Source organism: Globicephala melas, chromosome 16, assembly GCF_963455315.2.
Source record: "Globicephala melas chromosome 16, mGloMel1.2, whole genome shotgun sequence".
Lineage (NCBI taxonomy): Eukaryota > Metazoa > Chordata > Mammalia > Artiodactyla > Delphinidae > Globicephala > Globicephala melas.
In genome coordinates, this window is record NC_083329.1 from 34,261,743 (window position 1) to 34,285,493 (window position 23,751).

General features: G+C 36.6%; 1 protein-coding gene across 2 annotated transcripts in view; it reads right to left on the bottom strand.

The window, feature by feature from the left end:
* The window catches only part of BTAF1 (B-TFIID TATA-box binding protein associated factor 1), a 95,523-nt gene that overhangs the window by 14,717 nt on the left and 57,055 nt on the right, over window positions 1-23,751 (bottom strand). For both annotated transcript variants that reach the window (XM_030865075.2, XM_030865077.2), the window contains 13 exons: window positions 23,502-23,651; window positions 23,040-23,182; window positions 22,600-22,774; window positions 21,057-21,260; window positions 15,405-15,831; window positions 14,254-14,444; window positions 12,380-12,533; window positions 11,851-11,960; window positions 10,265-10,466; window positions 8,731-8,879; window positions 1,465-1,617; window positions 1,115-1,236; window positions 858-1,025 (listed from right to left, as the gene is read on the bottom strand). In XM_030865075.2, coding sequence (XP_030720935.1) covers window positions 858-1,025; window positions 1,115-1,236; window positions 1,465-1,617; window positions 8,731-8,879; window positions 10,265-10,466; window positions 11,851-11,960; window positions 12,380-12,533; window positions 14,254-14,444; window positions 15,405-15,831; window positions 21,057-21,260; window positions 22,600-22,774; window positions 23,040-23,182; window positions 23,502-23,651 — 2,348 coding nt within the window. The remainder of the gene's footprint in view (window positions 1-857; window positions 1,026-1,114; window positions 1,237-1,464; window positions 1,618-8,730; window positions 8,880-10,264; window positions 10,467-11,850; window positions 11,961-12,379; window positions 12,534-14,253; window positions 14,445-15,404; window positions 15,832-21,056; window positions 21,261-22,599; window positions 22,775-23,039; window positions 23,183-23,501; window positions 23,652-23,751) is intronic.

Genomic DNA, 23,751 nt, shown 5'->3' on the forward strand with positions numbered 1-23,751 from the left:
GGTTAAGAATCCGCTTGCCAATTCAGGAGACACGGGTTTGAGCCCTGGTCCGGGAAGATCCCACATGCCACAGAGCAACTAAGCCCGTGTGCCACAACTACTGAGCCTGCGCTGTAAAACCCGCGAGCCACAACTACTGAGCCCGTGTGCCACAACTACTGAAGCCTGTGCACCTACAGCCCATGTTCTGCAACAAGAGAAGCTACAGCAATGAGAAGCCCACGCACCACACCGAAGAGTAGCCCCTGCTCACCGCACCTAGAGAAAAGCCCGTGTGCAGCAACGAAGACCCAGTGTAGCCAAAAATAAATAAATAAATATATTTTAAAAAAAGATGAACTGAAATCAATGATATACCACTCTTCAACATTTGTATTTAGGAACAGAGATGTACTAGTCGATAGAAAGAAGGTAAAACTAATAGAACTCTAGTGTTTCTGTGGTATCAGGGCAACTAGAGCAAGCCACTGTGGACCAAAAAACATTTTTGAGGAGAGAGAAGAAGAAAGAGGGAGCACTTCGGGAAACTGAGTAGAAAATGAGGATACAACAGAAGCACCTAGAAGATACTATGATCAGAAGACTTCCAAGAAAGGCATAGAGAATGGTTTTGGTTCCTGACAGTTTCCTGGCTCCAAAACTTAGAAAGCCCAACTGATTGTTAACAATGGCTAAAGTCCTTGAATTTTGATGAGTCTCACTGATTATATCTTTATTATTCACTCACCTTTCTTAAATAAGTAAGTTCCTATGTCTGACAACCAAAAAAGCTAACTAGAATTCATTTTTAATCGATTTTATTCTTCCAAACTACTTAAAGCAAAAGATAAAACATTTTTTGGTTGTACAGTTCTTACCTTATTCTTTCAGTGGGAGGTCCAGTATAATGCAATGGATTGAGATATTCTCTGGAGCAAAATTTACCTACTTCATCCACCCAATGACCTGTTAATGTTGGCGGACAAACCACCAAGGAAGGAAGTGGCATACATTCTGCCAATTTTGATCTTGCATATTCCTGGGCCCTTTAGACAGCAAAACACAATGAATTAACCAGTTCGTTTAAACTGCTCAGCATCTGAAAGACTTCTTTTAAAATAACATTTAAAATTACCTGTGACAATGATCTCCTGCTAGAATGCAGATGGACTGTAAAGTTTTTCCTAAACCCATGTCATCACACAGAATTCCATGAAGCTTATACTTATTAAGAAATGCTAACCAGTTCACACCATCCTGAAAGGTTGGGAGAAAAAGAAAAATGATAAATGTGAACAGATCATAACAAATTTTTTCTTGTAAAGAACATGTTTACACAGACCAAAATATCTGTATTTTTACAGGCAATGAGAAATAAATGGGTATAAGACACTAGACAGAAGAACTGAATTACTATATCAATTTTTAAACTCTTTAAGGCACATTTACAAGGAATAGTCACTATTTATAAGTATAAAACTTTACCTGCTGATATTTTCTGAGTTCAGCATTGATTGGTACTGGAATCTTGTAATTTTCTAATTTTTTCCCATCTAACAATTGCTCCAAAAAGTGTCGTTCCTTGGCTTTCAACTGGATTAATTCTTCTGACATATTTGGAGGGTCTGGAATGCCTGCCTAAAATTGTTTTTTAAAGTGTATTAAAACTATTTGCTACTATTTATTAATTTTTCCATCCTCAGATTATGAAATCATTTCACATCTTATCAAAATACAAATGCAGAGATAACACAATATTGTAAACCAACTATACTTCAATTATAAAAAATACCAAAAATAAAACATATATATGTATATATATAAAAATGCAGAGAAAAAAGCAATTCAAAAATAGTATGATTTTAAAGACTGGAAAACAAATATTTAAGAATTTGACAGGTATTAAAAGTGCTATAATGAGACTACTAAATAAACACATTTGAGATATTTTAAAGAACACAGCTACAATTTATTTTTTCCAGTACCATGGCATTACTTGATGAAGAGGCAAATAAAATTGTACAGTTTATTTTAAGTGAAATCCTGTTACTGGAGCTTCTCAATTTTAGTGTTATGATACCCCAGGGTATTGGTTCTCAAAATGTGGTCTGCAGACCTCTCAGGATTTCTAAGACCTTTTCAAAGGGTTATTGACGTCAACTATTTCATAACAAAAGAAAGACATTACTTTTTTCACTGTGTTGACATTTGCTCTGATGCACAAAAATAATGGGCAAAACTGCCTGTGCCTCAGAAAGAATCAAGGCAATGTCACCAAGTGTACTGGTACTCACTGCAGTATTCCTCACAGCCATCCACCAGCTTTTTTTTTTTTTTAACTATATAATTTTTTTTTTGCTGTAGGTTTTTTTTTACATCTTTATTGAAGTATAATTGCTTTACAATGGTGTGTTAGTTTCTGCTTTATAACAAAGTGAATCAGTTATACATATACATATGTTCCCATATCTCTTCCCTCTTACGTCTCCCTCCCTCCCTCCCTCCCTATCCCACCCCTCTAGGTGGTCAACACCAGCTTTTTTTTAAAGTTGGTTTCACTTAAGAATGTCCTTGAGGGCTTCCCTGGTGGCGCAGTGGTTGAGAGTCCGCCTGCCAATGTGGGGGACACGGGTTCGTGCCCCGGTCCGTGGGCACGAGCGGCTGGGCCCGTGAGCCATGGCTGGGCCCGTGAGCGGCTGGGCCCGTGAGCCATGGCCGCTGAGCCTGCGCATCCGGAGCCCATGCTCCACAACGGGAGAGGCCACAACAGTGAGAGGCCCGCGTATCACAAAAAAAAAAAGAAAAAAGAAATGTAAAGTGAAAGTTAAGAAATGTAAAATTCTCAGAAAAGAACTTCAATTAAATTCAATTAAAATATAAGTTCCTTATAATACCAGAAATAGTATCAGGAGTGAGGTGTATACACTGAGTCTTAAGATGATTGCTTGTTATATTTTCAGAAGGTTTTTTTTTTTTTGTTGCGCTGCAGGGCTCGAGGGATCTTAGTTCCCCAACCAGGGATCAAACCTGTGCCCCCTGCAGTGGAAGCATGGAGTTCTAACCACTGGACCATCAGGGAATTCCCTCAAAAGGTTTTAGAATTAACAACTTTGTCAATTAAGATAGAAACTAACATTTTAACACATCTAATACCATAATGACAACCATCAAAATGAAGCCTTTCTGCACAGTGCTTTTTAAGTAACAAATCTTCAAACATTTATCCTCATGGACCTTTTAATAAATGACAACCAGATATAAGGCCATACAATAGGGACATTTCCTAACAACGATTAGGATTCATAAATACTGTTTAGTGCCAGGAACCCTTCCTTTGAGTATCTTCCTCACCCCAATTCCTATAAAAGCAGCAAGAGTTACTAATAGTGCAAGGAATTAAAGCTTCTATCAAAACCACTGGTTTATATTCCCTGAATCCTTGACTGAAAAGTACATGATTCTTCCTATGAAGATGGGACAGAGCAAATCAAGATAAAGTGAAACAGGAATTAACTTGCATGACATTCTTGTTTCTATTGCTGCATCTTCAAACTCATAGCATCTAATCTGCTATTAATCCTATCCAGTGTGTTTTTATTTGTAATTATATCTTTCAACTCAAGAAGTTCAATTTGGGTTGTTCTTATGTCTTCCATTTTGCTCCTCATCACACTCATGCTTTCCCTCTACCTTCTTGAACATATGGAGCATATTTTAATGTCCTTGTATACTAATTCTATTATCTGGGTCATTTCAGGGTCTGCTTCTATTGACTGACTTTTCTCCTGGTTAACTTTTTTTGGGGGGGCAGGATCTCAGTTCCCTGAGCAGGGATTGAAACCTGGCCATGGCAATGAAAGCCTGGAATCCTAACCACTAGGCCACCAGGGAACTCCCTCTGGCTAATTTTCTGATGGGTGCTAAACGTCCTAAGCTTTACGCTGTTGGGTGCTGAACTTTTGGGGGTTAAACAGTTTTTTCTTTTGGGGATATAGTTAAATTACCTGAAACCAATTTGATCCTTTTCAGGCTTGCTTTTAAGCTTTATTAAGGTGGGTTCAAATCAGTCTTCTGTCAAGGGTTAATTTGGCCCTGCTACTCAGGCAATATACTTCTAAGGACTGTACTCAGTGCCCTATATGGTAGGTCCTCTGACTCAGCTTGGGGGAAATACCTATTCTTGACCCTGTGTGAGCTCTGGGAATTGTTCCACCTACTCCTTTCTGATTTTTCCCCCCAGTCTCAAACATATTCTCATACATATGCCCAGATGAATGAATACTTAGCCTTTGTGTGGACCTCTGGAGCTTCCTCTCTGTGCAGCTACTTCCTCTCAGGTACTCTGCCTTGCAAATTCTACCCATCTTGTCCTCCCTGCACTCTGACTCTGCTAGCCTCTGTTTAGGTTTCACTTCCCTGTCCTATGGTCTGGAAACTCACTCCAGGCAGTAAGCTAGGGCATTTCATTTGTTCCCTTGTTGTTCAATGTCTGAAATCCATTGTTTGATTCATTTTGTCTGGTTTTCTACGTTAAGGTAGGAGGATAAATCTGTTTTATCATGGCTGGAAGCAAAATATGCATCACATCCTTGTAATTTTCACATCTATCAAAGGGAATCTTATCAATCTTTTCTCAATCTCTAAAGTTCAAAATCTCTTTTCTTTGCCAACTTGTTATCAAGTACTGTTATTCTCCCTTAAAAAAAAAGTAGTTTAGACTCTTTATCACCTCACAGTGGATCTGGGCTCTGGGGGCACTTACATTCTAATCCACATTCAAACAGCTATTAAACTGATTTTCCTAAAACACTGCTTTCATCATCTACTCCTTTGCTCAAAGAACACATGATGGTTTCTCATCACTCATTGATTTCAATGCCAAAAAAGACCAAGGGGACAAAGCATAATCAACTTAGTTTACAGATAAGATGATGCAAGGCCCAAAAGTTAAAGGATATGAATAAGACCTAGGAAGCAGAGGATGGAAACAATTCAGGAAATGTCACTTGGGTCTTTTGATACAGTAGTCTAGTATTTTTTTAGTCACGGTGGTTATTTTAACATATTGTGGAAAAAATATTCATGCAGAGAAATATATAAACAAAGGTACAGATCAATAAATTAGAAAACAAACAGCTCTCTAACTACTGCCTGATTAAGAAAACAGCCCTGATTTTTCACAGAACTGGAACAAAAAATTTTGCAATTTGTATGGAAACACAAAAGACCCCGAATAGCCAAAGCAATCTTGAGAACGAAAGAAGGAACTGGAGGAATCAGGCTCCCTGACTTCAGACTATACTACAAAGCAACAGTTATCAAGATGGTATGGTACTGGCACAAAAACAGAAAGATAGATCAATGGAACAGGATAGAAAGCCCAGAGATAAACCCATGCACATATGGACACCTTATCTTTGATAAAGGTGGCAGTAATGTACAGTGGAGAAAGGACAGCCTCTTCAATAAGTGGTGCTGGGAAAACTGGACAGGTACATGTAAAAGTATGAGATTAGATCACTCCCTAACACCATACACAAAAATAAGCTCAAAATGGATTGAAGACCTAAATGTAAGGCCAGAAACTATCAAACTCTTAGAGGAAAACATAGGCAGAACACTCTATGACATAAATCACAGCAAGATCCTTTCTGACCCACCTCCTAGAGTAATGGAAATAAAAACAAAAATAAACCAACGGGACCTAATGAAACTTCAAAGCTTTTGCACAGCAAAGGAAACCATAAACAAGACCAAAAGACAACCCTCAGAATGGGAGAAAATACTTGCAAATGAAGCAACTGACAAAGGATTCATCTCCAAAATTTACAAGCAGCTCATGCAGCTCAATAACAAGAAAACAAACAACCCAATCCAAAAATGGGCAGAAGACCTAAATAGACATTTCTCCAAAGAAGATATACAGACTGCCAACAAACACATGAAAGAATGCTCAACATCATTCATCATTAGAGAAATGCAAATCAAAACTACAATAAGATATCATCTCACACCAGTCAGAATGGCCATCATCAAAAAATCTAGAAACAATAAATGCTGGAGAGGGTGTGGAGAAAAGGGAACACTCTTGCACTGCTGGTGGGAATGTGAATTGGTTCAGCCACTATGGAGAACAGTATGGAGGTTCCTTAAAAAACTACAAATAGAACTACCATATGACCCAGCAATCCCACTACTGGGCATATACCCTGAGAAAACCAAAATTCAAAAAGAGTCATGTACCAAAATGTTCATTGCAGCTCTATTTACAATAGCCCGGAGATGGAAACAACCTAAGTGCCCATCATCGGATGAATGGATAAAGAAGATGTGGCACATATATACAATGGAATATTACTCAGCCATAAAAAGAAACGAAATTGAGCTATTTGTAATGAGGTGGATAGACCTAGAGTCTGTCATACAGAGTGAAGTAAGTCAGAAAGAAAAAGACAAATACCGTATGCTAGCACATATATATGGAATTTAAGAAAAAAAATGTCATGAAGAACCTAGGGGTAAAGCAGGAATAAAGACGCAGACCTCCTAGAGAACGGACTTGAGGTTATGGGGAGGGGTAAGGGTGAGCTGTGACAGGGCGAGAGAGAGTCATGGGCATATACACACTAACAAACGTAGTAAGGTAGATAGCTAGTGGGAAGCAGCCACATGGCACAGGGATATTGGCTCGGTGCTTTGTGACAGCCTGGAGGGGTGGGATAGGGAGGGTGGGAGGGAGGGAGACGCAGGAGGGAAGACATAAGGGAACATATGTTTATGTATGACTGATTCACTTTGTTATGGGGCAGAAACTAGCAGACCATTGTAAAGCTATTATACCCCAATAAAGATGTTAAAAAAAAAAAAAAAAGAAAAGAAAACAGCCCTGCCATCATCCTACAAGGTCCTGTAAGCTCCCCCCAGTGATAACCCACTCTCCTTTCCTCAAGAGGTAATCATCTTACTGATTTTTCATGGCAATTTCTTTTTTACCTTTCTTTATACCTTTATCACCTAAGTATGCATCCCATGTACTTTTGCCTATTTTTGAACGTCATAAAAATAGAATCTTACGTTAAGGATTCACTAATTGTCGTATGTATCTGTACTTTGTTCATTCTTATTGCAGTATAATAATCCACAGTTAACATACCTACTCTACAGATAATGAATATCTGAGTGGTTTTAAGACTACTATAAATAATGGTATAAATAATATTCTTGAAGGTGTGTCTTGGATGTATTCTGAATTTCTCTAGGATATATACCTAGCATAGATTTGATGGGTCATTAGGATGGGAATCTTCAACTTTACCAGATATAGCCAATTTTTTTTTTTTCAGAGAGGCTATCATCCAACTTACGCTCATATTTTGCTGGTGGAAATATAAAATGGTAGAGTTACTCTGGGAAAAATAGTTTGGCAGTTTCTTAAAAAGTTAAACATGATATGATCCAGTAATTCCACTCCTAAATATCTGCTCAAAAGAAATAAAAGCAGGGACTTCTCTGGCGGTCCAGTGGTTAACAATCCATGTTCTGGGGCTTCCCTGGTGACGCAGTGGTTAAGAATACACCTGTCAATGCAGGGGACAGAGGTTCGAGCCCTGGACCAGGGAGATCCCACATGCTGCAGAGCAACTAAGCCCGTGCACCACAACTACTGAAGCCTGTGTGCCTACAGCCTGTCCTCTGCAACAAGAGAAGCCACTGCAACAAGAAGCCCGTGCACCGCAACGAAGAGTAGCCCCTCACTTGCCGCAACTAAAGAAAGCCTGCGCGCAGCAACAAAGACCCAACGCAGCCAGAAATAAATAAATAAAACAAATAAATTAAAGGAAAGAAAGAAAAGCATACATCCACACAAAGACTTTATAAGTGCATAAAGTGCACGTTAATAGCAGCATTACTTATAATAGCCAAAAGCTGGTAATAAGCCAAACGTCCATCAACTGGTGAATGGATAAACAAAATGTGGTATCTCCATGAAATAGAGTATTATTGGCCAGTAATACTCTAAACACACCCAAAAGGATAACACATCTAAAAGGAGCTACTGACATACTACACCACGGATGAACTGCATATATACTTACTTCCTGAATTACAAAAATCCCATAAAAATATATAAGTGGCTAAGTGGAAGGGTCCTGGCTTTTCCCTTGCTTCAAGCCACTTCTGTTTCCCACACTGGCCACATATATTATTTCTGTAGCATGAATATACTCCAAAATTCTCCAACTTCAGCCTTCTAGTCTGCTTTCTCCATAATCCAACAGAGACATCATTTGCTTTTTACACTTTCAATTACCATCTTTCAAATTTACCTTTCACGTAAACTTCAGAACAGAGTCTTTACATAGATGTTACCAGGGATACTTAGGAACAATTCTATTTCTAGAATAGCATCAATGAATTATCATTCTTTTAGGAACCATAGTTTTTGTTTGTTTGTTTTTTAAATTTTTGGCCGTGTCGTGTGGCATGTGGGATCCTAGTTCCCCAATAGAACCCGTGCCCCCTGCAGTGGGGTCTTAACCACTAGACTGCCAGGGAAGTCCCAGAACCATAGTTTTATTTAAAACACTGTATTAAAAAAAAAATTACCCATTAAAGCATAAAATTCTTAACACTTATAACATAAACATATTCAAATCTTTTTTTAAACCTGACATGTTCTTTAAAAAGGGTTACAATTACTATGAAGTTACTGAAAACATTAAGTCCATAAACCAAGTATCTTCAACTTACCTCAAGTGGCATGAGTCTAATGAGTGTTGCAAAGCACTGTGTGGCCATGAATCTTACACTGTCCGTCTGATCACTCATTCTTCCCAACACAGGCACGACTAAAAGGACAATATATGGAACAATACCAACATCCAGTTGTTCCATTACACCTGAGTAAGTTATTAAGGAAATTTCCAACTGGTTCCAAGGTAGATGTTTTCACAAACTAAGACCATGATTTCTAAAACAGTTCCTCATTTTCTCACCTGTATTATGAAGAACTGACTGTCCCTCAAGGTCTATGATTCAACTATAACAGCATTTGTACAATGTTACTCCTTTGTGAACATTATGTAACTTTCTCATGATTAAGATAAAATGATGTTTTTCATCATTTTCATCATGAGGAAGGTTGGAGGTAACTTTATTAATAAGACTTTTTTCCATAGAGAAATTCCTACAAGTTTCTAGAATTCCCATACCAAAATTGAGTTACAATTGCAAGCAAGGGAGCACAACTCAGCGTCAAAGATTAATTCCAAATTTCCCACCAATATCTCAACAATCTTAAACTGGACATAGCAGGCCCAGTGAGTTCAGTCCTCCTGTAATCTTTAGCATTTCTGAGCCAGAGTTTCTAACTGATTTAATCTCCACCCGTCTTTCTTGCTCTTATACCGAAATATCTTTCGGGTTATTTCGAGAAAAGAATGTCAGTGGATGCCATACCCTTGGTAAAAGCTTGCTTGTAGGGCTTCCCTGGTGGCGCAGTGGTTGAGAGTGTGCCCGCCGATGCAGGGGACGCGGGTTCGTGCCCCGGACCGGGAAGATCCCACATGCCGTGGAGCGGCTGGGCCCGTGAGCCATGGCCGCTGAGCCTGCGCGTCCAGAGCCTGTGCTCCACAACAGGAGAGGTCTCAACAGTGAGAGGCCCGTGTACCGCAAAAAATGATAATAATAATAAATAAATAAGCTTGCCTGTATATTTCTAGTTATTTAGTATATACTTAGTCATTTTCTACCCAAGTAATGAACAAAGCGAACATAATGTTTATAAGAACTACCTATATCTGATTAATATGAAAAAAAATTGATTATAAACCAAATAAACAGATTAGTTACTAGATAAATAGTTCATGAGGTACATAAAATTTTTGCCTGTAAAAAGATCTCTTAAAATTAATAGTAATTCTTCAGACTTTCTGTGTGAATATTTTCATAATCAAATGTAAATATATTTATAATGTATTATAATGTAATAAAAATACACTTCAAAATAAAATCTAAAAAAGTAGGTTTCTTTTTGGAACAAGGCAGGTTATGTGCGTATTTGTTTTTGTTCTGTTTTGTTTTGTTTTTGCTGCACTGTGCAGCTTGCGGGATCTTAGTTCCCTGACCAGAGATCGAACCCATGCCCTCAGCAGTGAAAGCACGGAGTCCTAACCACTGGACCACCAGGGAATTCCCTGTGCACATTTGAATAAATTTTATTTTAGTCATCCTTAAATAAAATGAATATAATTTCTGAATAGTTTGTCAAAATAAAAAAGGATACAGGCAAGTGCTTCAATTGCACCCTCTTGTTTGATATTGTCATCAATTGCTCCCAGCCATGGAAGAACCTTCTCCAAAAAAATATTCATTGTTTCCATGGTACCTATTTTGCTCATGACGCCTATACAACGAGCAGCCATGTGCCTCACTGCAGTGCTGGGGTACTGAAGGCACATATAAAGATGAGGCAAATGCTGTACCAACTAAAAACAAAAAGTTTAAGATAATCAGAACACTCATTAGGGAATCTACTGTTCAAAATATAACTATAACGGCCCATACTCAGAGGTTCTCAATATTCTAAGTAACTCTAAATCCAGGAATATCTCCAATTACCTCAAACCATTACTGTCAAAACATCCTCAATAAAAATTTAAATCTAAGTTGTTATTATAATGCTTTTAAAAAGAATAGAAAGGTGCAGAACTTCTCCCCTGTTCAATATCCTCTTACGCATCAGGGAACACTCAATTCTTTCCAAAATTAGCAGGGAACGCATCAAAGGAACTTGCAAAAATCTCCTACTGAGGGTGGGAAAATGACACCACACATCATCAGCCCCCTCCCAATATGGCTTAGTTTTAGGTACGTACTTTTTTATTCACGGGGTTGAGTGATCTCGATTTTGTTCTGGGCACTATACTTTGGTAGGTATTTTCCACTTTAACTTCCTGGCTTACCGAAGGCAATAAGATCACAAGACCACAACATATCCCATTATTAAATGTCTGCTGCATGGAAGCCAGGATTAATGCTCATGAGATCCAGGTACTTGCTCAACAGACTAGCCTTACAGCTCAGCTGAATGCATGCTGTTGATCACGGAGGGTGAGCATATAAAGGATTCTGCCCTTCTTTACTAATGATAAATCCGCAAAATTTAACAAGAATATGCTTTATTACTATATAAACAGAAAAATTTCACTCTTCTCTACTCTCTCCTAGATTCTCCCTCTTATATTAGATGTGAATAGAGAATTGGAGATAGCACCCTTCACAATGTTATAAACTGCAGAGAGCTTCCTATTGCAGTTATACGGAAAGAGTAATACTTTCTTCAATGGAAAAACCAGACAATTAATTCTCTAGTCTATGTTCCTCCTCCCTCTGTTCCAATTTTTTGGTAAGAGATATTTTAACAGTCAAAAAATAAACCCAGGTTCTATCTTTGCCACTGACTAGTTTCATCTCTGAGAGGTAACTTCCTTCTACCATTACATTTATCTTGGAAAGAGGTTTTATTACCTGTACTCTTCCTTTCCTAGACTATATTGTTAAGATGGTATAGATGAATAGGGATGCGGCTTTCTTTCCTGTTTATACCTGGCTTCTGCGTCATCAGAGCCCTGTCCCTACTGCCCTGTATTCTAAGCTCCCAGAGTGGGTTTTCTATCATTCATGCACCCAGCTCTGCCTCAAAGCCCATAAGAGTTGAGTTGTCAGGAAAGAAGGAATCTAGATATAGCATATAAAAGAAAATGCAATTATAAGGGATGACATCAAAGTTGCACTTTTCATTCAAGCCTTAAGTCTAACAAGACTACTTGTTTTACTAGAGAAAAAACTACACTTGCATTAGTTAGTTACCAAGGGATGAAGCTCAGAATCCATTGACACTGCTGCTGTTTCAAAAACTTGCAGAGAATTCACCAGTTCTTGGGCAGGGCCATCTCCCTTTTCCAGGAGGGACTTTCCATCTATTAAAACATATTGATTTAAGTGCATATTACCTTGCAAATAATTCTTTAAAATCTAGAGCCCACAAAAAGTTTTAGCACTCCCCCAGGTACTGTGGGAGAGTCTATTTTGCTTTATAATGTAAAATGAAATACCATGTCCTTAATTTAACTGCTGAGGTACTACACCTAAAGCAACTAAAGGTGTTTAACATAATGATCCATTTCAAGTATCTGTTTCTAAATATGTAATAGAAAAAGTAAAAAGCAAAAAGTATGCAAAATGACATGAAAATAAATGTTTTTACCAACCTTCCATTTAAAAACTTACCAGCTGGCCTGGGATAAACAGGTATAGGCATTGTTATTTTATAAGGACATACGTAATGGATATATACTGAAATCTGTTTAAAATGCAACTCGGAAAAATATGTACACACCAAAATTATTTATGTCGATTGTATTCCTCAATGGACCAACCATAGCATCCCAGAGATGTGGCAACTTCACTGCCATTTCACCACCAAAATGCTTCACTATAGTTGTCAAGGCAAATTCAGCTCCTCTCCGTTGTACCAGGTAAGGCTTCTGGGCCTAAAATTAAATGTTAGTTGAAAACGAAATTTGAGAAAAAAGTATAATGCATTTGAAATGTTATTAAGATAATTTAAAAGTCACTACCTAAGAATTCACAGTGTTACCATTAACTAATTAAGCAATTACTGGACATATTTACCATAACTATAAACATTTCTCAATAATTAAACTTACATGGGCATAAAATCCCAAACTAGATTTTCACATCCAAAGTAAAATACTTTCGGGGGGTTGGAGATAAGGAATAGACAAATATGTGCTGTTTCTAGAGACAGTTCTAAGTAACATGTTTTTTTCTTCTCTCCACTCCAAAGAAACAGGTAGAGAGAGGAAAAGGAGATAAAATGATGGGCCCTTATTTATATTTGCTTAAGGGATAGAATATGAACATCTATTTAATTTAACCACAAGATTAATAACCTCTTACTTAGCAGTAATTTTTTTTTTTTTTTTTTTTTTGCGGTATGCGGGCCTCTCACTGTTGTGGCCTCTCCTGTTGCGGAGCACAGGCTCCGGACGTGCAGGCTCAGCGGCCATGGCCCACAGCCTCAGCCGCTCCGCGGCATGCGGGATCCTTCTGGACCGGGGCACGAACGCGTGTCCCCTGCATTGGCAGGCGGACTCTCAACCACTGCGCCACCAGGGAAGCCCAGTAATTTAATAATAATTAAATAGAAAAGAAACTGTCCCCCCAGAAAGATACATATATATTTTTAAATGAAGGAACTATGTAAACCATGTAAGTATAAATATTAAAACCACAGTAAATTTTTGATTAAAATTATGGGAAGAATATAGATAGTGAAAAAACCTTCATTCACAGAATATTTTAAAAGAAATATACACAATAAGCTAAGATTTTGGTTTAAAAAAAGAAACTTAAAATAGGCCTATACTTTATAGAAATATATTAAACACATGTCTTTTAGCATTGATAGTTTATTGCTGAACTCAGGTTAAGTTTCTATGTCTTGCAACCAAAAGAGCTACCTAGAGCATTCATTCCATTGTTAACAATGTGACTGTAAGATTTTCCAAAAGCAAACACTTTTTAAAATCATCTTTAAAGAAGACTGTACTGTAGAATAAGTAGACCAATGAAACAGAATAGAGAGCCCAAGGAGATCCTTATATATACAAAGCATGACATAAAACAGAGGTGCCATTATAAACCAGGGAGGAAAAGATTCAACGGTGGGATAAACTGGCTGTCCATGTGGGCAAATAAATTTAGATTCCTACCTCACATCACATAGTTAATAAATTGTGTTGACTAAAAGTTGACTAAGTTGACTAAAAGTCAGATAGGTAAAACTTTGACATGTATAAACTTATCCTCTGAATATCAACAGCAATTCCTGACATTCATAGGACTGAGAAAAGTTAGCTTTCACTATTACTTAACATCTCTGTAGTCACTGTTATAGGAATTAGTTTATATTCATGAATGACTTATGTACCCACTACTGAGAAGGTTTCTTGCCTAGAAGATAATCATCAAGTTAAGCTGGTAAAAATAATAAGAGGCATGAGAAATTTGAAGAAGTTTTCCGTTTTTCTGGACCCTGTTGCTGCAGTACTCCAAAAAGTTATTAGCCCCAGTTCTTTCACTTAAAAATATTAAAATAACAATTCTAGAAGCTGATAGACAATTTAGCTCTCAATCTGTAAGATACTTGTTTTAAAATCAGAGTATTCAAAGAAAAAAACTATTTACCTCATCAAGTTCAACAAGGATATTTCCACCACCTCCTGCAGGAAGATCTGCTATTTGAGCTTTTACTGCTTTGGGGGTAGGACCTCGCCTACTTGTGATAGCAAAAGCAGCTTTTTGATGCCTATAGAGTGTAATTATACCCCTGTGCTTGGTGACAGTATGATGCATTCCATCTTTTTCGGAGTTGGATCCTATTAAGGAAAAAAGTTAAATAACTTTTAAAGCATAATATAGGTGACCAAATGTTTCCTGCTCCAAAAGAGATACAACACATTTTAAAATTGTCTTTTAAGCCTCAATTTTTATAGGCCAATGGTATTTTCTTTAGACAATGAAATGGTAACAAAAATCAATAATTTATAACACTGAATGTTTTAATATTTGCATAGGACCATACTTAATACAACCAAATTTGCAGCATCATATTAACAAGAAATATTACATGCAAGAATGAATGTACCTTCAGTTAAAAGTACATTAATTCTTTAAAAATGAATGTTTCCAGGCATAAAAAGAAACATTAAAAAACAATGCAAGTAAGTTTTCTTTAAAAAAAAAAAAGTCCATAGTTACCATGAATTCAGAAACACCAACCACTGCAAAATATTGCTGCCTCACATAGCTCTCAGGGACAGGGATGGGGGGAATTTAGGACTAAGGTATGTGAAGAAACATTGGTCCTTGAGATTAGCCTACAAAGAGCAGTTACTTTCCATATAAATTTTCTGGATGAAAATAGAAAAGCTGTTTAAGCATTATTTGCTAAAGGTAACAGAGCCCACTTATCTCATAAGACATGTACTAAATTAGAGAAACCAGAATTTTACAGGAAGAACTTTTATTCACCACTGGATATAATTAAGTTTTCTAGCTCTGTTAACAGTAAACCCTATAATTATGGTCTTGAAAGAGAAGTTAAGGGTTAACACCTGTCTCATAGAATTCAGTCATTTTATATATCAGGTCTTTTATGAATAACTTATTTAAGTTAAGAGACTGTGATTTTATTAGCAATATGTGCAAATTCTCTCAAAATGGGAAAAAGCTCCACCATAAACTGGATTTGTGCTTAAATTATACCTGTAAGTGACTATAAACAAATTTAAATGGTTAATTCTTTCTCTACCCCAAATAAAACTTTAGATATATACCTTTAGAATTTTCCTGGCCACTTTGTGTTGGTACTGGACACGTGACAGAAGGAGTTAGATATGGGTCCACACAAAGTGAGCTACAGAGATTTTTAATAATTTTTGAATTGGGACAGGGCGTCCTTCTTGTGCACTGCTGAAGTAGTTTGGCTATGCACTGAGCCGTGTAGTTCTGCACTAGAGTATTCTCTTCTTTTTTAATTGTCTCCATTAATGGTTTTATAATAGGATTTAATTTCTCCGGAAGTTGCTGCAAGCTTACAACTGCACATGCAGCAAAAGTATGCACTCTCAACTGCAACACTTGCCACTCCTGGTTGGTCTCTGTAACTGTCATTTGGACCTGCTGTCGTTTACTATCTAACTGCTGTAACACTTGAGGATTTAAATCGAAAGATGATGTGACTTCATTAAAAACAGCAGTGACCTATTAAAAAAGAGAAATCAAAAATCATTAAGGACATCAACCCCAAATAGCCTGTAAACTCCTAAAGGGCAGACAACAAACTTTCTGTTTCAATTTTAAGTTCCATGATACCTAGTACTATTTTAGTATTCAGTAAACTAAATAAATGTCTAAAACCTTCCAAGTAAACTTTATTTTATTATTTATTTATTTATTTTTTTGTGGTACGCGGGCCTCTCACTGTTGTGGCCTCTCCCGTTGTGGAGCACAGGCTCCGGACGCGTAGGCTCAGTAGCCATGGCTCACGGGCCCAGCCGCTCCGCGGCATGTGGGATCCTCCCGGACCGGGGCACGAACCCACATCCCCTGCATCGGCAGGTGGACTCTCAACCACCGCGCCACCAGGGAAGCCCTAAACTTTATTTTAATCTGACTTAATTTAACATTAGTATTATATTGTTTAAGAAAGACAGTTTCTTGAGAGACTTATTATATCTAATAAGTTTGAGTGAAAAATCACACACAATACCCACACAGTACTTTGGTGAAATGAGAACGCTGTAAGCAAATATAAACCAACAGTTAAGAGAGGATGGTACAATAGTCATTAATTATTTAATTACCAAGAGCTGCTTAAAGCTGTAAGACTGTGGCATCAGACTACTTTACAAGCCCCGTTAAAAGACTGTTCAATACATCTTCTTAAAACAACTTTATGAGATATAATTCACATACAATACACTCATTTAAAGTGTACAATTCAATGGTTTTTATTATATTCAGAGTTGTACAACCATCACCACAATTTTAGAGCATTTTCATCACCCCCATGTAACCACTTATCTACTTTCTATCTTGATAGATTTGCCTATTCTGGACATTTCATATAGATGGACTAATATAATGTGTAATCTTTTGTGACTAGATTCTTTCATTTAGCATAATTCTTCCAAGGTTCACTGATGTTGTATCATGTATAATTACTTCATTCCTTTTTTTGCCAAATAATATTACACTATATGGATATATCAGTTGCATTTTTCCATTCATTAGTTGATGACTGGATGGGTTGGTTCCACCTTTTAGCTATTACGAATAATGTTGCTATGAACATTTATGTACAAGTTTCTGTGCACACATTTTTTAAATTACCATTTAAAGACTGTGATGGATTACATAACAAAAATAGTCTTCTTGTTTGATAGGTAACTGCAATCATAAAGAGGCTCCATAAATCCAATCTGATCAATGTTGGTCAGAAAAGCCTGTAACATTAAAGAACCTACCTTTTTTTTTAATGGAGAACCCAATTTTTCAGACTTAGAAATAATCAATTCCCTTATGGACAAGACTGATAATGCCAACCTCTATTATAAAAAGCAAAATAGGCACACAAATAAGATCTTCTTTTATCATTATAAAATACCAAAGACTTTAAATTGAGCTGTATCTGCTTCATCTTGATCTGTTCTCTACAAAGGAACATGATCACATACCACTTCTAGCTTATACTTTCCACTTTGCTTTGTCTATTTTATGTGTTCAAGCTTTGCATAAGATTATTTGAAACAGGTTTCATTACTAAAAGTTTAAAAACATTGTCCTAAATACACTATGCTTCTGTCAATTTTCAATGATTCTAGGCAATTTAGGAAAAGCTTTCCAATTACCCCAAATTCATTCACTCAACAAATATTTAATAAGTAATACTAAGAGATGAGTATCAATGTCTTCATACACTCAAAAAATGTTGAGAATAATGTGGGAGCCAGATACATAAGTAAACAAGACAATGTAACATGAAACTAAGGTAAGTGCAAGTTGCTGTGGTAGCACAAGGATAGCTTAACTCTTCTTAGAGGAGACAAAAGTAGAGAAGGCTTGCCAGAGGCAGTTAACACTTATGCTAGGTTCTTAAACAATGGATAAGTCTGGAGTTATGGGGACATCTTGGCAAACAGAGTGAGGTAGGGAGTGCAAAGTGAGGCACTGTCCAAGGAACTGACAACAGCTTACCACGGCCTGAGCACAAGGCGATGAAGGAATGTCAAGAGATGAACTTGGGATGAGCAGAGGCTGGAGGGCAGGGAATTTCTGGCAAAGGAAAGAGGAGCTCAGACACCAAAGTGAGAATGAGTGAAGCAAAGAAAGTGGGTGAGGGTGGTGTACTTCTGCAAGAGAATAACTAGGCTTAAGTGGAGGAAGTTTGAGAATAATGAGGAGAAAAGAGATGGGGAATTTAGAGAAGGTGTTGAAAGTAAGAAAAAAACTAAAATCAAGGAAAAAGAAAATCATGTTTTTAAGTAGGGGAGGGATGTGTTCGGAGTGGCACTAAGAATTTTATTAGTGTGGCACAGCATGCAGGATGGAATGAACCAGAGACTGCCTGCAGCCTTAGAGATGAGTCAGGACCTAGTCATAAAGTACTAAGGCCTTTGACTGGGCTGTGGTGATGGAAACAGAGAAAGGATAAACATATGAAACTTTCTGAAAGGAAATGTTAACAAGATTTGAGACGGTGCTTAAAAAGGGCTATTTTCTGTTAAAAAATAAATCCCAATTTTGGTTGTGTTAAGTTTGAAATGATAGTGAGATATCCAAGCAAAAATGCCTAATTGAAGAACATAAAAGATCAAGAGAAGATAGCACAGTACATGGTTAAGAACTAAATTGTGAGAATGGTGACAAAGGAAGACCTTCAGGAAACGCCTATATTTTGCAGGTAAGAATAAAATAGGGATGCAAAGAAAGTTACAAATAGCAGTGGCTCTTAGCCAAGGCCAAGACTAATCTTTTAAAATTGCTCTTCCCTCAAATATGCTCTTCTAGAGACTCTGATATCCCAGGTCAAAACCACTGGACTAAGGAAGCTGATGAAACAGAATAGGAGTTTCATTGGGGAGTGAGAGGTTTGTATAAGAAAAGCTTTAAGAGTCCATGTAATAGCTTTAGAAAGAAATGTCAGAAACAGTAAGAAGGGAACCCAGACCTTAAAGAAAATTTGAGGTTTTATTCCAGGAAGGCAAAATATGGGGGAGGGGAAGCAAAAAGGAGAAATTATAGAAAAACAACAATCAGAAAAACTCAGAAAAAAAATTGAAGCAATTTTAGCTTTTTTTCACAGGTGAGAACAAAAAAAATTTCAACTATATTATTTTTTCAATAAGAAAGGGGGATAAGAAATGAAGCACGCTCTTTCACAGCAATCAACACAAGTGAAGCAGCTGAGTTTCTGGTTCTTTAACTCATAAAAGGAAGAACTCATTTACACCACCTAACCTCAAAGACTTACTAAGTACAAAGATACAGTAATCAAGACACTGGTGCTAGCATAACAGACAAATAGACTGAACAAATAGAGCCCATATACAGACACACACTTACATTTCAATTAATTTTTGACAAAGGTGTCAAAGAAATTCCATGGCCAAAGAAAAATCTTTTCAATAAATGATGATAGAAAAATTAGGTATCTATATGAAAAACAAAACACAATCTCTACTTCACACTATATATAAACATAAATATGGATGACTGAACAAAAACTAAAACTACAATGCTTTATAAGAAAATGTGTGTGAATAACTTCACCACTTGGAGATAAGAAAAGGTACCTTAGGTCACAGAACACAATAACCATAAAAGAAAACAACTGATAAACTAGACTTCATCAAACTTAAAAATATCTGCTCATCCAAAGACACCATTAACAAAATGAAAAGGCAAGCCACACAGTGGGAGAAAATATTCGGAAAGCATCTATCTGACAAAGGATTGGTATCCAGGATATATAAAGAACTCCTACAACTCAATAATAAAAAGACAACCTAATTAAAAACAGACAAAAGATTTAAACAGACATTTCAGAAAGGAAGATCAACAAATGGCCAATAAGACATAAAAAAGTGTTAAACATACTAGTCATCAAGGAAACACAAGTTAAAACCACAATGACACTATCACACAACCACCAGAAAGGCAAAAATTACAAGGAGTGACCATCATCAAATGTTGGTGATGATGTAGAGCAGCCAGAACTCTCATATATTGCTGATTAGAAGGTAAAATGATACAGCCACTTTGGGAGAAGTGCAATTTTTTATAAAACTAAATAAACACCTCACCCTATGACCCAGCAATTCCACTCCTATGTATTTACCCAAGAGAAATGAAAATATGTCTTTAAAAAACTTGTACAAAAATGTTTATAGCAGCTCTGAGCTAAGAACTTGGAGTAGCCCAAATGTTCATCAAGCAGAGAAGGGCTTACACTAATTGTGGTATATTTATACAATGAAAGAAAACTCAGCAATAGAAAAGAATGAATTAGTGATACATATAACAACACGTATTTTACAAAACATCATGCTGAAAAAGATCCTTACACCAAACAGCACAGAGTGTATGATTCCATGTATATGAAATTCTAGAACAGGCAAAAGTAATCTATGGTGAAGGAAAAACCAGAACAATGGTTATTTGAGGGCAGGGGATTGACTGGGAAGTGTTATGGCACTGTCTGTATCTTGATAGAGGTTTGGGTTTCATAGGTATTTGCTTCTGTTAAAATTTATCATATGTTCCATTGGAGATTTGTACAATTCATAGTACATAAGTTTTACCTCAAAGAAGAACAAAAAAACATAAAAACTCAATTTTAGTTAATGACACAAAAAAAGAGAAAAAAACATAAAAACTGAATTTTAGTTTAAGTGTACTGTTATCTGTCTGTAACTTACTTAAAAATGCACCAAAAATTAAGAAGGATTAATGGTTGAATAGAGGGGTAGAGAGTTGCATATATATGTGATAAAGCAAATTTAGTAAAATGTTAACTGTGTAATCTAGTTGGTAAGTATATGAGACTTCATTGTGTAATTCTCTTATGTTTGAATATTTTCATTGTAAGTTGGCAAAAGGGAGGAGAAGTACTCAAGAACTTAGAGAATCAATTTTTTCTGTACTCTGCCAGTCTTAAGCAAAACTGAGAAGTGACGAAAATGTAACAGTTTTTTCTAATAAAGGTATATTGGTTTGTCAAAGCTGAGATAAAAAAAAAAATCCCTTCCCCATTCTCTTATTTCAAGAAAAGTCAATACAATGAAATAACCTTTCTAAAGGGTAGTGATGACAGGCTACCAAGCCATAAATAGATTCAACAAATTAGTGTTTTTGTGGTAAACATGACATGACAAAGTTCTTATCCTTATTTCATGCTCTAAAATTAAGGTTACTTCTTTACTCACCAGGTCATTAGCTTGATCAATTGTAAAAACATTGTTGTTTACTCTATTACCAACTTCAATATGTGCATCAGCTAATGATGAAATAAGCTGTTTACACTCATTCTGCATTCGTGTGAATGGAACGGCAATTTCATCATAATATAAATGTTCTGAAAGGATATCAAGTAAACGTGGCTGCACAGCTAGGGTAACAGCTCTACACTCCTAAAATATAACAGACAACAAATATTCAGGGCAAATATGTAAACATAATTCCAGAAATGCATAAATCTTCACTTGCAAACTACCAAGTCTAAATTTCTATTGATTTTGAACCTATATTCTCTTATCTCCCAGAACAACATAGTTATTAGTTGCACAGAGAAAAGGTATCACACCCAAACTACTCTAAAATTTTAATATGAATAACTATAGCACATGCACATGGAACTATTACAATTCCATTAAACTTTCCACTTAATTACTCTTACTTTATTCTGAATTTATTCCAAGTTTACATATATATTATATACCACAGATTTTAAAATATACAACTGTAAAAAGAAATCAGTCAGAAAAGAACACTTAGCATGCACTAAAAATGTTATTTAAAAACTCATTAGATTTCTTAACAGTTGAACCCATAGCTTCACATGCCATACTGTAGAAATGGATATATAATTTAAAGGCTACTTACCTGCCCCCAAATTTAACTAACCCTTCCCACTCTCTCTGGTTGTTGCCTGCCCCAACCAGAGGGGGAATGACCTCAGTGGTGAGCCATGAGGGGTTCTGTGGGATCTGGGTGATCAGCCTGGGCTTCACAGAGTAAGTCCAGAGAAGCTCTGTGAGGGTCCAGAAACCGAACTGTCAACACTTGCTGCTGAGTCTGAGAGGCACAAAAACACAGCATCACTGCCTCTCCAGCACACCGAGTCCTGCCTAAAAACAGATGAGCCTTGCTTCTTTCCAGAGGCAAAGCTGGGGTTTCAGTTGCAATAGAGCATGGCTCAATTACTTTTAGACACAGCTCTGACAAACTGCTAAGAGGCAGTAACAAGCAGCTCTCACAGCAAGTGCAGACAGTTAAATTTCCAGAATTCCAGTCAATGGAATAAACAAAGCCAGCAGGAAGTTTCTCTGATTTACAGAAGCAAGTCTTACACAAAATCATACGTCTTACTAGAAGTTAAAAATTAAAGGGGCTGTAAGGGAATGGCTTATTTGGAAACATAAAGATTTGGGTTTAAATGTGGAGATTTTATTCTTCCTGTGACCAAAAATCTGCCCTTGCTACTAGTCATAAAAATGGATTTCTATCACTCAAAGCCTCTTATCTTTTGTAGTTCTCAAGTACAAGACTGGGGGTTCTAAGAAAAAAGTCTAGGGTTAAAGGCAAATGAGAAACAATATTGCAATATAATTTGAATACTTTTCTATAAATGTTAGATCTTTATACAGAGAAAATTTTCACTTTTCTGTTTGTAAAATATAATGAAAATAATCCTAACAGCTAAGGAAACTGGTTTAAATTGTATTCATTTATTTTTGGGCAAAATCTTACCTTCTGTAAAGCAGCCCATTCACAGATTACCAAAGCTACACTAATTCTCTGTAAGGCAGATTTGGAGTTCAAATGGAAGAGTAGTAACTGGCCAAGGGATTCAGCTGGTTTAATTTCTTGGGTTACCACATTTACACCTGGATCACAAATACAACAACAAAGTGCTCCTAACAACCTAAGAGGGAGAAAAAAAGAAGTTACTACAGAATTGCTTGAAGTTTCCCCTATTGAAGCTATAACTTTTCCCAAGGAAGACATAACTCCTATCTTATCTTCATAAAGATATATAAATCTTACTTTTAAAACTTCAAAAAAATTAGAAACTTTTTCTTATGCTTTAATTTTTTTCCTACTCTGTAACTAGTGTGATGGAGGAAAGACTGACAGACACATCAGAGGAATCTTTTGGTTAAATGACTTTTGAGTTTATGTATACTTACTTGGCTGCCATCATTCTAGCCCGCATAACAACAAAATCCCTGGTGGCAGGGTCTTCCATGATGGTGTCTGCACCTGCAATGTACTCCTGAAGTACTTCTTTACTCTGGCTTTGGCCTTGACGCACCTTACCACCTGTTTTTTCCTAGAGGGAATAAGGGGGAAGAAAACAGTAATTAAAGATTAACCATTAAAATTTAGTAGACAACATCAAAAACACTCTCATTTGTTATAATCCCAGTAAAATACAGTTCTTTTCACAAAATTTTAATGGATAAAAATTGCTATGCATTTTGTCAAGGTTCTAATGATATAATTTTTCCTTATGTTACAATAATGGTATCATGCTTATAATAAAGCAATACAGATTTCTTACATGGTTACTGTATTAATAATTATGAGTTGAAAAAAAAATAATAATTATGAGTTGAACATACAAATACATTATGTCCCTCTACACTTACCTTGGCTCTAGCTTTTACTTCCAGCAGCATGTTTAAATCAATAGGTAAATGAGAAGGCTGCATCATTAAGCAAAGCCAAGCACCCATCCATGGACAAGCAGCTGCTACCACATACTGAACCGAAGCCTTGCTCAACAATTCCATCCAAACCTGCAGAATGAAAAGGGAACAAGAAAGTGAAATTTTTCTAGCAAGGCCTAAAAAAACCTAATACTTACTTTTAGGGATACTGAATCAAAAAAAAAAAAAA